This window comes from Neodiprion fabricii, chromosome 3 (genome assembly GCF_021155785.1).
Source record: "Neodiprion fabricii isolate iyNeoFabr1 chromosome 3, iyNeoFabr1.1, whole genome shotgun sequence".
Taxonomy (NCBI): domain Eukaryota; kingdom Metazoa; phylum Arthropoda; class Insecta; order Hymenoptera; family Diprionidae; genus Neodiprion; species Neodiprion fabricii.
The window spans coordinates 603,282-620,972 of NC_060241.1; the positions used below are offsets into that span (position 1 = coordinate 603,282).

Here is a 17,691-nt window from a genome sequence, read left to right on the forward strand (position 1 = left end):
ATAATTATTTCTCCCTTCTATTGCGATAATTGCTTGTTTTGAGATCAATTGAAGCTGGTAATGGCGTTTTGCAAAGAAAGTCAATCTTATAAGAACGGTGCTCCATGCCATCGGGAGAAGACAGTCTTATCGATGTCTCGTAGAACTGAGGCGTAGTTTCCGAAATATGAACTGACATATTAATTTCTGTTCCACGAGTTCGTACATCTGCAAAAATACACGAATAGTCGAGATTTAAAGGACATATTTTCAACGAGAAACTGGGAATGTGTAAATAAAATGAAATCGACCAGAAACCTTGTACAGCAAGTTTTTTGGGGACAATGAGGTTTCCATCATCCGTGGTCGTAACATCGTAAACCACAGATGTATTGAATATGTGCATGAACTCTTTTGCTGCTGAATCATTGTAATCGCCCATAAGCCAGTGAATTAGTCGTAAACCGATATCGGTATCTGATTTTTCAGGAAATAATTTCAAATGAAATAGCTTGAACGATTGTCTTTTCTTTACGGCAAATTACCTAAATGATGAGACCAGAATAAACATTCTTTTGAATCTAAAGTTTTCTGGAACATTTCGATTATGCATTTCCATAGCTGAACATTTCTAACGGGTATTGCTACTTCGATATTCAATGGGCAGCTGCTGGATGATTCCTGAGGTAAATTGTTGCACACACATATTTCACGTTCCCATTCAACAGCAACGTAATCTGTTGTTGATTTCTTCGAAGTTGAATTTATCTGTGGCAAAATTAAATATTATCCAGTATTCAAACATTGTTTTTCTATCGTAGCGATTTTTAAAAACTGATATTCAAATCATTAATCGATATAATTTACGAGAACCAACTTGAATAATAAAGTCACCGATTCCAGATTCGAAAACAATCCAGAAAGATCGTTTAGTCGGGGCGATACACGCGACAGTCATTGACAAATGAGCTTGGTATGCATTCTCCTTGGCAATAATAGTTTTCTGATTGAGAAATAAGCGACGAGGTACTTTTCTGTTCCTCAAATCCGCCCACCCACTCAATTTCAGAGATGCTAAATATATTGTTCGTTGTTAAAATGACTTATTAGCAGGCGATTGGAAAATTAATATAACGCAGTATTTAACCGGGGACTGTAGGCTGTTCCTCGGCAAATGAAATATTGTATTCAGCTGCCTCTTTAAAAGGGACGGAAATGTTTAAAGTCTCCTCGCAGACTTTGTAAAGTATTCCTTCGATATCGTAGTTATTTGTGATGCCCAGATAGCTCGTGCATCCCTCTAATTCGAAAACATGATTCTGTGCAAAGTGCGGCGCGACGGAAGAACCGCACAGAATAAGAAAAGCTAGGGAAATAGAATTCCACCGTTATCAAAATATAAAAATTTGCAGTTTTGCTATGAGCAAGAACAATGTACCCCTGGTTTCAATAATTTTCCTAGCATGATATCGAATTCTCAATTTTCCAGAGGCCTGGTTGTTAATGCTGATTATTGATTTTTGGACTAAGGCGGTAAAGAAATTCATCTCGTTGCCAATGAACTCAACGATGTAACTAACAGGAAAATCCGATGCATTCTGAATTGTTATCTGACGAGTGATGGTTTCCGTTAACGGACAGCAAAACTGTAGCTGTAAAACGTATAGACTAAAGTATACAAATTATTCCATATCGGTGTGATACAGAAATTCTTTGTTCAGTACCTGCTTACTGGGCCGAAGAGTTGGAAGAATGGAATAAAGATGGGTGACGAGCATCACCATTTGTACACAGTTTGGGTTGACAATTTGAGCAGCGGTAATCATAAATCCGATACGAACTCTTCGCCAAGCAGCAGTGAGACAGATGCCATTATGAAATATCTGTATTGGGAAGGTGACAGAATTTTAATGTCAGCTGTGAGGAGCAAATTTTTTAAAAGTCATCTCTTCTATGATGCGCGTGAAACCAAAAAGTAATGCCTTGCAAGAAAAACCTCTTCTGTCTATGTACACTTTTGCAAAGTGAAAAAGAATTACATACTTCTTCCATATTTTGTGGAGCGATGTAGATATTTTTAAAATGGTCTCGAATAAGGTATGGACAGTGAGCTGCGGTAACAGCAATGAGCACCAGGCTATCGGAAAGATCGCTCTCAAAGTTTGATATTGTTCGCGGTTGGAGAACATCCATTCTTTGACGAGGGTTCATGTTGGCTTTGTCATCTTTCATCCATTCCTCGGATCTTTGCTGATTGAAATGATGCTGCAGCCAGTTCAATAGAATGATTTCTTCGACTGTGTATCGAGAGGTGTCCTTCGACTCCCCTGTAAAACTCGTTTTGTTTGTGGGGTATTCGAGTACGCTGGAACACGTTAAGATATGACAGGCCTTCGGCATCTTTGATATTCGATTAAAATGACATCAAGTGCATCATGTACCTCACAGTGTTCGATTCTAAGGTTACGGTGCCTGAATTACTTCGATTCTGAGGACTGACGGTTTTGCTCTCAGAATCCCTCACACTTATTCGCTTTAAGACCAGGATCTTGAAAGTTTGCAAGGCTACGTCAAGCCAGCATTGCATGCTACGAGATTGGAATAATTCTTTCGGAATTTTTTCACGTTGTAATGTATTTGCCATTTCTGACGGTGGTTCAGCTGCAGCCTGAGTGATGTTAAAATTGAAATTTTCAAAGAACCCATAACAATTGGGCAAAATACAAGACAGCGTGTTATGAGTCACTTGAATATTGAAGCTTACCGAATTTCGTTCACTCCAGGTATCGTATAGTAAATAATCATTGAAACTGAGTAGGAACTGGGGATTTACATGGGCTAAAAGCGCACCTTGAACAGCCAAGAAGTCTAAAACGTTCGTGTACAGCTTAAGAACGTAGTTAACTCTTTTCACGGGGTCTTCAGGTATATTAGAACTAACAAGAAAATAAGAATGTATTATCAAAGTGAAAGTGCGGTTTGTCTCCCTCAAAACTAAGCATTATAAATAGTATGAATGCATTATAGATCATATCTTACACGTCCCCAATGTATTTCAGAACGCATGGTCCGGCGAGTGATATTAACAAATCTATGAATGACTGATTGACCGCATGGGTTGATCGTTTATCCTTAAATCTAGATGTCGTTGTACATACACCGGACAATACCGCAGTAGTACCATCGACGATGCTTGCATAAAAATTGAATTTAAACGGACCAGAATACATCCATTGTTCCGTTGCAGTGAGGGTTCGCTGCATGTGACTGTCGTTATCACTACAACATATGGAATGCATGAAACCGTAGTAATAATCTTAAAAACTTGGCAAAGGTAATTCCAATTTTTGACAAAATCCATAATTGGGCTGACTTTGCTTTCTTCGGCATCGGAAAGTAAGGGTACAGATCTTTGGACAATTTGACATGCCGATCCGAAAGTGGAAGCAGGGGTCCTAAGAGTTTTGAGCTGAGTGAAGCCAGATCGCTGCTGTCGTCATTCATCAATGCAGGTTTCTCATCCTCGCCTCGGACAGCATTTAATTTTGGTCCATAAACTCGCCACGATTTTTCACTCACAGCATTCATGCTGGAGTGAAGATTGGGATTAAGTTTTGTCGACGGTGTTTCCATCTGAAATTATGTAAGCAGTATACGTCAGTCGCAGTACTAGTTCGATTACCAAAAAAGTTGAACCGCTTTTGGACTTTTCGTTTTCAATTTACAAGATACACGCACGTATTTTCGAGGCAACGTTGACTCTTGTTTCGTTAACGACGAGCTTCCATCGCTACGCGACGTTATAGAAGGGACCGAAGTTCTTTCTTGGAGACTGGTTAATCCATCGTGCTTAAGCGTGCCTCGCAAAAAGCCATAAGTTGTTAGAATGCAGTTATCAGCGGTGGCGCAGACATTAACCGAACAAACAACTCTTTCCTCTATAAGAAATTCTATTCTTGTGGTAAAAGCCACTGGAAACTCACTACGGAACTGTACAGAAACGCTCAGATCTTCATTGCTAATGATATAATGAGACAATCATATTTCATATTGGGTAAGATTGAACTATGGCGGACAAGGGGACAGTAATGATGTACCTGTTTTTACCGTCCACAATCTTTCCACCGATAAACTTGACCTGAATACAGTCGACAGCATAAGTTCCAACTACATTTAGGGGTTTCATCACAGCGGGTACAATCTCAAAGCAGTTTTGACACTTTCTGACTTTTAATGTCAACTTTTGCTCGGCTTGAGTACACAGCGGCAAGGGGGCAAAGTACAAATCGGGTTTGTCAGGAAACATGCAGTTCGCAATGTTGCTTCCGTCGATGAGGAGGCTATTGAACATATTGCCTTCTAGCTCGCCCCTGATGAATATAGGAGCTTCAATTTCGAAATTTCCCTGTATCACAGCTTTGAACTCAATTCGGAATATAATCTCCTTATTGGGAGGCAAAGTAGAGACAATTGACAGAGGCGTGATTGTTGGTTCGATACCAGACAGCCATGCGATGGAAAAGGGAGAGTTAGGCTGAGAGAATTCGTCGATGCGAATAAGGAAGGAAACATCGTCATGAGTCTGGTTGAAAACTCGTAATTGTTCCATTACCTGTAACAAAAACTTCAATCGGCTCGATCCCCAGAATATTGCGACAATTAATGATAATTGGCAATGCTACCTTATTTGTGGTGGTATCGAAATGGAATACATGTTGACTGAATGATAAAACATGTTCCGAAACAGTACAGTCAATGAAAATTGTTGGGATGAGTTGTGGTAGTTCAGTAATCTGTATTCCAGGGTAATGAACATAATACATCTCACGTGTCTTCAGGAACTCAGAGGGTGCGATAGACTTGGGGTTCTCAATCAAAACGGGGCCTAATACTTCGTTCACTACAATCGGTAGGTAAAAAGCATATCTGGCCAGATCAATCGGTGCAAAGTGCAGGTAAAATGACACAGAATCACCAGGTAATAAAGTCAATCCTTCGCCATCTAAAGAATATCACATTCTTTCTCATCTTTTCTATATTTTGAGTATGTAGGTATTAGTGTGATTCGTAAAAATGTCTTTTTTTAATTTCGACCAGTTCACCCCCAAAATTTTTTCAAATTTTCATCTCAACTCTAACACGTGTCCGCAAAAGGGTGGATTTTCCCATTTAATCCCTTCAGAAGCACATTGAATCTACCGAACAGATTTTTACAAAATTTGGTACGGGGGGGGGTTGTTGAGTCGGTGATTACGAATGCAAACTCGAAACTAGAAAATTCAAAATAGCGGATCGAACATGGCAGACCAAAATCCCAGAAATCAGTTGAAGTTACTATATTGGATATACCATTTTGAATTTTCAAATTTTACGTTCAGATTCGACTCAACGTAACGACTCAAGAACCTCCCCGCATACCAAATCTTATCGAAATCCATTCGCTAGATTTAATGTGCCCTTGAAAGAGTTGAATGAGAAAATTCACTCCCTTTGGGGCACGCGTTGGAATTGAGATAAAAGAAACTGAAAAAATGAGGGAATTACGTTTCAATTATTTTGAACTGATTTGGGGGAGGGGGTGAGAAATTCAAAAATGACCTTTTTAAGGACCACCGTAGTAGGTGGGTGTGCTTCTTGTTTAATACCTATACAAGGATCTCTTCTACACGGAGAAAGCGAAACAGAATATTCAGGGTATTCGTCCAAGAGGAACTGTACTTTGGCGAGAGTTTTTCCGTAGTTACGAGCGGTGAGTAAGTGACTAGCAAACGCGTCTGCACTAATTCGATTCATGTAAATTTTCTCTGGGGAAAGTTTCAGCATCGGATATGAGACTTCACCGAGTAATTTTAGCTCCAGTTTTATGTACGTTTGTACGAGAACGTCAATCGTAATTGAGAATTTAAAGCATGCGTCGAATCTCAATCTGATCTTCACGAAGAAACGGTGAGATCAACGGATTAATTCGAATCTCTAATGTCTATAATATACGCGAGTACTTTTTTTTATTGATAATTATATCTATTCACTAACTTCCAGGACAACAATGCCGCGTGGCGAAATAACCCCGTGTTGTGGGTAAACTTCGCAGCCATAAATTAATGCCGACGGGTTGATTTGAAATACGACCTGGCTGAACTCAGCATTATGGAGAACTGCAACGGCGGTAGTGGTTACATTTAACGGTATTGGGTCCAAGTTGAGGGTATCATTTATGAATGCAACATCTGGTTTCTTCAGTATGGCATTCAATTTGAGATTGATCCAGGTACCAGACTCGCTGGTCAACACAGCTTCCGTATTATTGGATTTCGAAGAGATCAACTCGTAAGACACTTCGGCAAACAATGTGTGATTACCTCGAACTTCTCCAGTCAATGGATATATCGTAAATCCAGTGTTCGAATGTATGTCCCAGCTGTAAGCAATACATTCCAGAATTTAACCAGCATGGTATTTCAGATCTTGGTTGAGTTAGAAAATTTGAACGGCAAGTCTACCTGAAACTTGTCGTTGCATCCAACTTGTTTCTTATTTCAACATATGAAACGATCGGTTGGTAGGCCTCTTGTCGCAAATATTGGTGGCCGAAAGTTATATCGCGTAAATTAAGGCTCAAAAACTTGACGATAACATTGGCGGTAACAGTCATTGCGAACGAATGATTATCGTTGATGATGTAATTAATATACGTGTTGAACTTCCCGATTCTTTGCGCTCGGTATTCAACTATCTTAGTAACCTGCCCACCAGCATGAAGAATTATCAATGAACCGTTTGGAAAACTAATCGACTTTGATACCAGGCTGACTAGGCGTAGCATTACTGGAAAGTCGTTCAAGTTCTCTATGCGTAAAGTTCGATAGTTTGTACTTTTAGGAGCTACCTGCGTTATCAAGGTTGCATTGATTGGATGAATCCGGAATCCGTTACTTCAAGTGTTAAAAGTAAAATCCAGACTAACCAATCCATAACCGAGGACAGTCGGAGCAATCTTAACATTGTAAATCTGCAACGGCGAGAGTGGGACAAGCATTTCGTCTCTAGCCTTATTAACCTTGTGCAGCTTTGCCTGGTTCAACATTTTCAGAGCTACAGACTGCTCACTTATTTTCGGTAATTTAGCCGTAAGCAAATTTTTACAATCTTTTAGGCCATTCGAGCCTGCCGTCGAACGTTTCGAATCTGTTTTCTCTTTTCCAATTCTCTTCGACTGTATATAATTAGTCCAATAACGCCGGTGATAGGACTTCAATGCAGCCTCTGCTGGAGTTAACGCGTACTTATTGTCCAACTCAGGAGGAAGATCATTCTTCATATACAATTCAAGTTGGCGGTGATATTCCACTTTGTATTCAAACGGACCTTGATTCAAAAATGCTCCGTCGCCAATAATTTCACATGACGTGGGACCTGCATGGAAATTGAACGAAATTGCATGATTTTTTGGAGTATGCTCTGTGCATAAAATAGACTTGTTCATGAAAAAATCAGATCATTGTAGAGTTTTACAATAAACACAGAGAAATGTCCCCGGTATAACTGACAACATCATGTTCGGACGAACCTTGACAAAGTTTTTTCTTTACATCTTTCGTTGGCGGAATAATTGAATTATACCAAGCTAGTATCGAGCAGGATTTTCCAGCGATATAGGAATACTTTAACTTGGTCAGATCGCAGGATTCTACAGCTATTTCAAAGATGAGCCTGAACGGAACTTTGGCTGCAATGTGAAATCGAAAAATTAGGCGAAACGATGATGCGTTGTTCTTAGTTAGAAAGATATCGTCAGAATAGAAATAAGAATACCACCATAATTTCCAGTAAAAGTGATCAAAACTTGCAAGCTTTTTTGCGGCCCTATGCGCTCTGTCCGAGGTTGACAGCGAACAGCAGAGTTTGTCGCAAACTTATACACTACAGGTTTCCATCTAGATGGATTTATTATCGTAAGCTCTCGATGTACAACTGCTCCTGATGTTACATCTCCAAAGTGCAATTCGTTGGGTACAAAATCCAAGCGAGCTTCTTCCGCTGCTCCATAGAGACACAGGCGGACGGTTTCGTATCCGGATGGCTCTAGAGGTTCGTTATCCGATACTGCCAAAGATTCCGCGGACCTCGGTTCCACTAGACAGAAAATAAATTTATCCCGCATGAAGCAGGTTTTATGCCGTATTCGGTTAATCGTAATATCAGGTCGCTTACGTAACTGCACCTTCTCAAGAGGTTCCTCCACTCGGTCGTCCAAGCTAATTTCTTCTCCTGTATGAAATTCACGGGAAACACTTTGTAAGTTTTTTTCTTCAAATTTTACACGATATAACTATAGAATAGGCATACTTATAATGTCTTTTACTTCGGTACAGTGAATTCTGAATATTCGTACAAAGATCATGAAGTCTCTGCTCTCGTCTTTTCGAAATTCGTCTACATTTTTCAGAACCTTGTTTGTCGGCGAGAATCTATACGGATGGTCAGGGAATAAAATTCATCAATCGTATGTAACTGAATAAAGATTGGAGGTACCCTTACGTGATGTTGAAAATCCGCCCTTCAAATGGATCCATTCTACCCTCAAGTGGATGTATCTTGAAAACTTCGAACTCTGGATGTTTCTTCAAATTGATATTCTGCAAAATGGATTTATAGTAGTTACATTCTACTAACTATGATACGATTGAGCAGGAAAAGTTATTCAGGTGTATACCCACGTTAATAGGTATCAAATCATTTTCTATTTCTCCAAGGACAACGAAATTCGATACTTGGGCCGAATGGTTCCTCAAGATCAGCGTATCGTGTCGCACGGTATTGGTAAATGTTGGTGAAAAGTCTATCAGAGTAAAGTCGCCGGTTGTGTTTGGATGGTAAACTACCAAACGTGGAATAATTATATTCACCCGTACCGGCACCTGTATATTTGGTGTCGACTTGATCCTGCAGAGGAAAACAGTTGACTCAAAGCCGTAATAGCTTCAATTTCATAATATATACTCACCAGAACTCTCCGCAAAAAGATCCTTCCTCTACACCGATTAGCTCGACGCGAAGAGCCATTTTTGACCGTGTTCGCACTACACCTTTCAACGGTCTAACCGAGAGCTCCATTTCATTGGGTCCCAAATCAACTGCAAACCTGTCAAGACAGACAAATTGATTTTCGTGAACTACAACCGACGGAGAGTTTAGCACGAGACGATGAAACGTTTTCCTCGAACACACCGTCAACTTATAATACCTCGTACTTTTTCCACCCTCATTTTTTAGAGTCAATATCTTGATGCCCGATGTGGAGCCGATGTCCACGATACCAAAGTCCAAGGAAATTGGCTCGATGGACAAGTTTTCTTTCGCCAAGGTGCAGATAACGTGGTAATCGATGTAAGTCCAATTGATGTAAATGGGAATCATGGCATGCAAGACTGAGTTCCTTTTGTATGAATAATGAACCCACCGCAATATTCTTAATCCAGGGCTCAGAAAGACACCGCCTTGGAGCGTCTTGATTTGGAATGCCTATGCAAGTGGGAAAAGGTAATTGCAGTTTAACCAAACTTGCGCTCTTCTGTGTAATCTCACTTACTATTGAATTCGGCGAACAGATGCGAACATGGGCGGAATGTTTGCCTGTGTTTTGTATGACTATCAGTTGGCGAAAGGTCATCCCCTCGCAGGCATCTTTGAATTCTATATAACTCGGCGATATCCGCACGAAGTCGTGTTCTATTGAGTTGGAATGTACATCTGTAGACCTATCCGCACTTCCGATAACGCTCCTAGTCAATGCTCTGCTCCTCGAGCTTTTCACGGTGCTCGAAACTTTTTCGGCAACTGTGATCTATGGAAGAAAAGGAAATCATCACGTCTGTTTGTCATACATTTGCATTCGAGACTGACGTTAATATCGTCGCCTTCATCGTTTGTCTGCATGTCGGATGGGAGATTGTGCTGAAATAACTGAAAAGGACCGGTTGACACTTCTGGTAATGAAGTTCACAGAAAAGTGAAATGAATCTATGAAATTGAGCGAAAAGACTGTCAGAGAATAAATGAAAGTTGGAATTTTTTCTGCCATCATCGTAATCTCCGACACATGCCAATGTTAAATACGTGAAGTATACAAGACGATCAGGCTGGAACGGAAAAGGAGTGACAAATTACAAGTTATTCTTTTAGAAGTAAAATAAAACTCAACGCAATGGCAACTGTTAAGGAAGAACCAAAAAAGGAACAGGAAACGGTGATGTACACGGTACATAAAACTATGCTTCTATTCGAATTGAAATTAGTTTATAACCGGAGAATAGCAACCAACGTATTTTTCACCTTCTTCCGAACAGCAACTCCAACCATGGAGTTCAGTCAGAGCACTGCCCTGTATGGAGCAAATATCTGGGCCTCCGATTCCTGTTCGAACCGGAGAATATTACAGAACCCCAAGGCCACATCCGTGGCGACCAACTTTAGGCTACGAAAATATCGAAGTGATGCCTTTGTTAGTAAAATCTCTGAGGCCCGCAGCATAGGCATCAACATAATTTCCGTAGGTGATCCAAATTGCGCACTGAATAATTCCAAGTTGTTGCGATCAGACCTAGTCAACCACTGACGAGTCAAATGGTCGACCCGTGTTACACCCCGAATGGAATGGCAACCGAACCTCTTCGCTTTCCAAACTTGGTCACAGGGTTTGAAAGGAACCCTGCGCATGCTGCACGTGCGGCGCTTTACACTAGATACACACCTTACGAATGGGTTCAAAATCAAATCAGGTTTTACAACGAGGCTGATTCCAATAAGAATTTTTCCGAAAAACTTCGAGCCGACACTGTCCAGCTCATGAGGTAAGTATAGATCAAGTACGGTCATGGAAATATGAAAGGTAATCCGTTCATGGGATTATGCGATTTTGCGTCAGGCTGGCTGATGAGAAGGTCCAAGGTGGACAAAGAGACACGGGTCGGAAGATTGGGGAAAGGATAACTGACGTAACATTCTGGAGGAACGAACTTGCTTTGGAGATTCAGCGATTGATTATGGAAAACGATAGGATGCAAGAGTGTCGCAGGGTATTGCAGAAGGCTATTCAAGACTTGGACGGTCAGCTACACATCGCCCAAGAGTGCCTCTATCACAGAGAGTCGAGAAAAGGTGAGCACTAAGTATGGGTAATTCCGTTCTAAAAAAAAGAAATATATGGCGTATCCTCGCGATCAACACGTCCTATTCTACGTTCGCAGGGACAGAGTTGGTTCACGATGAAACTGAACAAGCGTTATTGAAGGAGATCGAGACGGTGAGAAATGGTCAAAAAACGCTCGAACAATTCACGGACAAATGCATTGACCAGGTATGGCCTTGACAAGAATTTGAAACAAGGATAAGAGAATTCAAAAACTTGAATCTCCGATCCGATTTTTTCTTCACGCAGTTAAGAAACGGCCGAGCGTCGCAGAATCAGCTAGAAGTGGACATAAAGAACAAGGAAGGGGCTCTTGGAATAGACACCATGTGTCATCAGCTGAATAACTTCAGCCGAGGCCTGCAGTATTACGGTGGGATTGAAAAATATGACCCATGGTAAGGACTCGAAAATGCCACGCACCTTCATTGGAAAAAGCAGCGCACAACCGCAATTACGATTTTGCAGTATCACCGAGGCTGAGTCTTGGGCCGAGGCTTCGAACAGTACGGTGAAAAGATCACAGGCTGAACGGTCCAGGTCCTGTAAACTCCGAAGTGAAATTGAAATCACCATAAACGCGGTGGCGCAGGAAATGTGGGATGCGTGGAGCAACACGAATAACGCGTTGGCGCGTAGATCGGCCGAAATGCTGGAGGCAAAGAGCAAGCTGCAAATACATTTGCACAAGGTATTAAACACGTTCGTAGATATCAATTAATTGTCACAATAAGGATGCTTACGTTTTCTCGCTTTACACGTTGTAGATTCAGAGGGAAATATTTGAAATAGAAAAAAACCTCGAGCTCATGGGTAAAGCGATAGCCGACAAAAGTTCGGCTCTAAAGGTGGCCCACACTCGCCTCGAGGCAAGAACACATCGGCCCGAGCTTGAACTTTGCCGTGATTACGCCCAGCTCTGGTTGGTGAACGATCGATAAATGATCACTACCTTTATTCAATTACAGTGGTTGTTGATTTTCATAATTCACGATCATCCGATAAACACGTTCCAGTATGATCAGCGAGGTGGAGGCGATTAATGGAATGATTGGCGGTATGCACATGAAGATGCAGCAAAGCGAAGCCCAGCACCAACAACTCCTGAGGACGAGAGCCAATTTGGAGTCCGACCTGAAGGCTAAAGTGGACGCCTTGTTCGTGGACAGAGAAAAATGCATGGGAATGCGACGGAGCTATCCGATATCTGCGACGGTCAAGTACTAGGCCACTTTGCACTTATTCGGTGATTATTCTTTTCCCACTTATTGCCACCACTTAAAAGTTTCTGCGTTTCCTCGATTTTAGTCGGCACTCAAGTTATGTGAATTAAATATTAGTATACGTGGTACGTTAATGCGTTCGAGCTCAACTTTTCATTTCATTATTGGAATTTGCTAACAAAACCCGAGGAAAATTTCTGATTTACTTTTTCGTATTCGGGGAGGGGGCTTTCTATTTTTACTATTTTGATCGCACTCAAGAACGAAACGTGAACAACAAACGCAAATTACACTTTTCAGATGTTTAAATTATCATCTCGAACACCATGTGTTTTGTTATAATTTTTTCACCTTATGCAATGAAAAAAAAAATAACAAACCTCTTTTGCTCCGAGTCAATTACGCCCGCATGTTCAAGGCCCAAAGATCTGCTGTTGCGATTGGCATTTGAAATGACCACAGATTAAAGAATGCCGACATGTACACCGAAGAGTCCGAAGTGGATGTAATAGCGTGTTTACGCCTTCGTTTTACAGATATTTTACATTGTACACGTGTTTTGTAATTGTGTTTCATTGTACGGGAGTTTATAACGGATGGCAGAGAAAAATACATTTTTACATGGGAATTGCTGCGGATGCTGAATCTTAAATTTCAATTACCATTCTTTTGTGTAGTATTTTACAATCAGTAATCACGGTGTAAGGACCGAGTACGAATCAAAGTTTGCCCATGGCTGGTGGCTTTTACCATCCATTACTATACTCACACGCGCTGTCTTATCCCTGAAAACAAATAGTTTCGTGGCCGATGTTGACACTAAGTTCCTTGAATAATTGATCCACGCATAATGATGAAAGTTTCGAGGATTTGTTGGTATATATAAAAATTCGGAGGATGGATTATTGTTCGTACAGTTTACTTGGCAAAATTGAATTCCCGAGTCTAAGAAACGACACGGAGTTCTTTTCGCGATGAAATTAAAAGGAGGATCAGTCTGTCTCTGTACAATAATGTTGGAGATTTTCAGTTTCCTTCGTGTTGTCGTAGCTATCGACGTAAATGGTAGCGTAAAAAAAATTGCGACGGACAGTGATGAGAGAGCAGCTTCAAAATGGATCGGGAAACGTGAATCGCAATGTGGCCTGGACATGGCGACAATGTTAAACCAAATAGTGGAGCTTTACACGCAAAGCGGAGAAATTTTGTCTATTGTTGCCAAAAATGAAACGGGCAATAAATGTTCCGACGGTATCATTAAATACTTCATGAAGTCGGGGACCAGAAATGTGATCACCATAATCCCTGGTGCACGTCATCTCGATATGCAACACGCAATCTTTCAAAAACCAAACGGTTATATTTTGCTGGGCGTCGACTTACCCGAGGTTTTAGAGACTTTAATCGGATTCGGAGAGGTAGGAAGTACTTGGAACCCTCGAGGATTGTGGATCGGTATTGCTGAAAGTAAAGAGGACGCTGCGCGGTTAATGAAACGTTTGTGGGAGAACTTTGTCTACAAGGTGATCGTCTTGGTTATTCGTGGCAATGCCTCGGGTATGAAATTTCACCAAACTGTTCATAGCCAAATACATAGATACATGGTAATTGACTAAGTGAAAAAAAAAATCATTCCGTTCCAGACGCGACCGAAGCTTACACTTGGCGACCTTATCATCCATACACTTATTGCGGACCTCCAATATCAAGAAATCTTGTACGGCTCGGATCCTTCACGAAAGCATTAAAGTTTGAAAAAGAAACCGATCTGCAGCCTGGAATGATCCCTGAAAAGTTAACCAACTGTTCGATAAACGTAACCTTTATTCCATGGGAACCCTATGTTTACCCACAAGAGGAATACGAGAAAGATAAAAATGCGGGCATCGAAATGAGATTGATTCGAATGGTTTACGATAAAATTGGTTTGAAAATAAAGAGCTATTATCTTGCCGTGGCATTGGATACAATGGACACCGAGGCCTTCGTTGGTTGCCAGATACCTTCGAGTTCGCGTCTCAGACGGTGGGACATCTCACAACCATACTTCGAGGTACTGTAATAATGTCATTCTAGCAGACTTAATCCTAGCTGAGGCTCGTCAAATTCTGTAATGTCGAGCCGATTGATGCAGGATTCATCAACGTGGATTCTCCCTCGCCGGGGCAAGAGTTACGGATTGGAAGGCATGATCAGTAGATTCTCGCCTGCTTTGTGGGGAAGCACAGGAGTAGCCATGCTCGTAGTTGCGGTCACGTTGATGGCAGCCGGAAACCGACACTGGGCTCTGAATGTCTGGGGCAGCGTTTGGGAGCAGTCGGCTGACCGCTTGCCCCGGAATACCCGTGTCATCTGGATCTTGTGGTTACTTCTGTGTCTTCATTTGGCAGCCGCTTACAGAACTGCACTCGTCAGTCTTTTGACAAATCCCCTGATACACCAGATAAACAGTGTAGAGGAACTCGTTGATGATGCAGGCCTGAAACTCGGTAAATCGAAAAATAGGGAATAACTATTATAGCAGAGAAACTGTTGAACGTATTCTTGAGACACGTACAAATATTAGTCCCGCATTATTCAAAATATGTATCGCAGGCATGCGGATTGAGGTGGAAAAATACTTGGACAAAAATGATGAAACACAAAGGAAGATCTTGGCACGGTACATCCCTTGCAAAAGTATCAAAAAATGCTTTATGGAAGTCCCGGAAGGCAGAGCAGTATGGATCAACACAATGTACGCAAATTATTTGAACACAATGGAAAATGTGACGGTATCAATGCTCGAGAATATTCGTCACCTAACAACTCATGACACATACAAAGTTGCGATGATTTATGCAAAGGGTCACGCGGTCTCACCAATCTTTGACAAATACGTGCTGATGTTATTACAAGCTGGTTTTGCTGAACATTTGGTCAGAGAAACGGAATTCTTGCAGAAGATCACTAATGCACGCAAACGTAATTTCGCGGACAAGAAACCATTATCATTTGCAAATGTCAGAGAAGGGTTTTATCTGCTTGCCGTGGGTTTAACGGTGGCCGGATTGTCATTCTTCTACGAGACGTTCCAATATTTTTCAAAGAAAATAATTCCGAATCAGATTGGTAAATAAACGATAAGAATCTCCTGAGAATGACTTGGAAACTTTTTCTTCGAGGCAAACAATGTGGCACTTTTCAATTTCCCTTCATTGCATACTTCGTAGATACCTTTGAATTCGAATAATAAGACTAGAGTACTGTCAATCAGAATTCAATCAGAACCCAATTCTCCACATTTTTTAAAATTTAAGGCTGACTTTTTTAATATTGGTGAATTTCTCTCTCTCTCTCTCTCTCTTTTTCTCTCTCTGCGATAGGATTGATTCATAAAGTAGTAATAAACATGTTGTAAATTTCTTTTTTACGAGATTATTATGAAACTCATCCAGATTTTGTGCACACGCATATCATGACAGTGTGTGTGGTTGTGCAACAATATATCACTAATAAATGTTCTACCTGAAACACTTTAATTCTGCGAAAACTTGCTTATATCTAACGAAAAAACCAAATTGAACTCAATCGTAGATCTATCAAGTCGACTCACGATATTCTAATGAAACAGTCCGTTAACTGATATGAAAGGCTATGATGCTTTGAATAAATCATTGACATGTTTTATGCGAAACTTATAAGAATCGCCCACTTAAATAACGAAAGCTTCGAGAATAAAAACTGTTCGAACAGTTTACCGTAAGTGATTGTACCGGCAGTGATCTTGAACACCGTTGGTTTCACAATCGACGAATATACATCATGGTTTCACCGAGATTAAGATTACTCTCTTTAGTGACGGTTGTTAATACGCTTATTTCTTTCTCTAATATCGTGTCAACCATTGAGGGAAACACCGTCACTAAATATGGAAAATTTTCGACGAATTATGCCGGAAATTTGACACCTGTAGATGTAATGAAATATGTACCCCATTTTGGTCCAGACTTTGCGACAATCGTGCACGAAATAGCAGAGATTTACATGACAGAGAAAATTTTATGTATTATCGCCGGAAATTCGACGGAGAATTACAATCTCGACTATTCTCTGAAAGAAATTTCCACGCTGGAAACGACGAACGTGATCGTCATGATCGCAGGTGGGCGAAAGTTCGACAAGCGGGATATTTTCCAAAAACCAAACGGTTACATTATACTCGGCGTAGACTTGTCCGAAGTTTTAGGGACTTTAATCGAATTCGGAGAGATAGGAAGTACTTGGAACCCTCGAGGATTGTGGATCGGTGTTGCCGAAAGTAAAGAGGACGCTGCGCGGTTAATGAAAAATTTGTGGGAGAAATTTGTCTACAAGGTGATCGTCTTGGTTATTCGTGGCAATACCTCGGGTATGGAATTTCACCAAATTGTTCACAGCCAAATACATGCTAATTGACAAAGTGAAAAAAATACGTTCCGTTCCAGACGCGATCGAAGCTTACACTTGGCGACCTTATTATCCATACACTTATTGCGGACCTCCGATATCGAGAAATCTTGTACGGCTTGGAACGTTCACGGAAACTTTAAAGTTTGAAAAAGAAACCGCTCTGCAGCCTGGAATGATCCCTGAAAAGTTTGGTAACTGCGTGATCAACGTTAGCTTTATTCCATGGGAACCCTACGTTTACCCGCAAGAGAAATCCGAGAAAAAACAGCGTGTGGGGATAGAAACGAAATTGATTCAAATGGTTTACGATAAAATTGGTTTGAATTTAACAAGCCATTATCGCCCCGCGCGATTAAATTCAATGGATGGCGAGGCCAGCGCTGGTAGCCATATGCCTAGGAGCGTGATTCTCGGAAGATGGGACGTCTCGCAACCATACTTTGAGGTACTGTAATAATATCATTCCCGTAGACTTACCCTTAGCAAAGGCTCGATAGGTTCCGTAATGTCCAGCCGATTGGTGCAGGGTATATCAACGTGGATTGTCCCTCGCCGGGGCAAGAGTCACGGATTGGAAGGCATGATCAGTAGATTCTCGCCTGCTCTGTGGGGAAGCACAGGAGTAGCCATGCTCGTAGTTGCGGTCACGTTGATGGCAGCCGGAAACCGACACTGGGCTTTGATCGTTTGGGGCAGCTTTTGGGAACAGTCGGCTGACCGTTTGCCTCGAAATACCCGGACGATCTGGATCTGGTGGTTACTCCTCTGTCTTCATTTGGCCGCCGCTTACAGAACTGCGCTCGTCAGTCTTTTGACTCATCCCCTGATACACCAGATAAGCAGTGTAGAGGAACTCGTTGATGATGCAGA

The 17,691-nt window shown here is 41.3% G+C and overlaps 4 protein-coding genes across 4 annotated transcripts; 2 read left to right on the forward strand and 2 right to left on the reverse strand.

The window, feature by feature from the left end:
- Window positions 1–4: 4 nt before the first annotated feature.
- LOC124177901 (cilia- and flagella-associated protein 47-like) lies at window positions 5–3,486 on the reverse strand. Its single transcript, XM_046560830.1, has 11 exons — window positions 3,019–3,486; window positions 2,744–2,915; window positions 2,421–2,647; window positions 2,023–2,344; window positions 1,704–1,862; window positions 1,418–1,631; window positions 1,127–1,345; window positions 857–1,053; window positions 525–747; window positions 298–456; window positions 5–207 (listed from the first exon to the last, which is right to left on the reverse strand). The coding sequence occupies exons 1-11, from the start codon at window positions 3,276–3,278 to the stop codon at window positions 5–7; spliced, it is 2,355 nt and encodes a 784-aa protein (XP_046416786.1). The 5' UTR covers window positions 3,279–3,486.
- Window positions 2,062–12,394, forward strand: LOC124177910 (tektin-3-like). The gene is made up of 10 exons (XM_046560860.1): window positions 2,062–2,085; window positions 10,214–10,237; window positions 10,326–10,480; window positions 10,578–10,829; window positions 10,904–11,136; window positions 11,226–11,335; window positions 11,417–11,565; window positions 11,636–11,858; window positions 11,935–12,089; window positions 12,184–12,394. Exons 1-10 carry the CDS (start codon window positions 2,062–2,064, stop codon window positions 12,392–12,394), a joined length of 1,536 nt encoding a protein of 511 aa, XP_046416816.1.
- LOC124177912 lies at window positions 8,022–17,691 on the reverse strand. Its single transcript, XM_046560864.1, has 8 exons — window positions 17,299–17,691; window positions 9,569–9,823; window positions 9,224–9,501; window positions 8,984–9,121; window positions 8,697–8,922; window positions 8,518–8,615; window positions 8,191–8,447; window positions 8,022–8,112 (listed from the first exon to the last, which is right to left on the reverse strand). The coding sequence occupies exons 2-7, from the start codon at window positions 9,647–9,649 to the stop codon at window positions 8,309–8,311; spliced, it is 960 nt and encodes a 319-aa protein (XP_046416820.1). The 5' UTR covers window positions 9,650–9,823; window positions 17,299–17,691; the 3' UTR covers window positions 8,022–8,112; window positions 8,191–8,308.
- LOC124177913 lies at window positions 14,455–15,739 on the forward strand. The gene is made up of 2 exons (XM_046560865.1): window positions 14,455–14,879; window positions 14,986–15,739. The coding sequence occupies exons 1-2, from the start codon at window positions 14,504–14,506 to the stop codon at window positions 15,507–15,509; spliced, it is 900 nt and encodes a 299-aa protein (XP_046416821.1). The 5' UTR covers window positions 14,455–14,503; the 3' UTR covers window positions 15,510–15,739.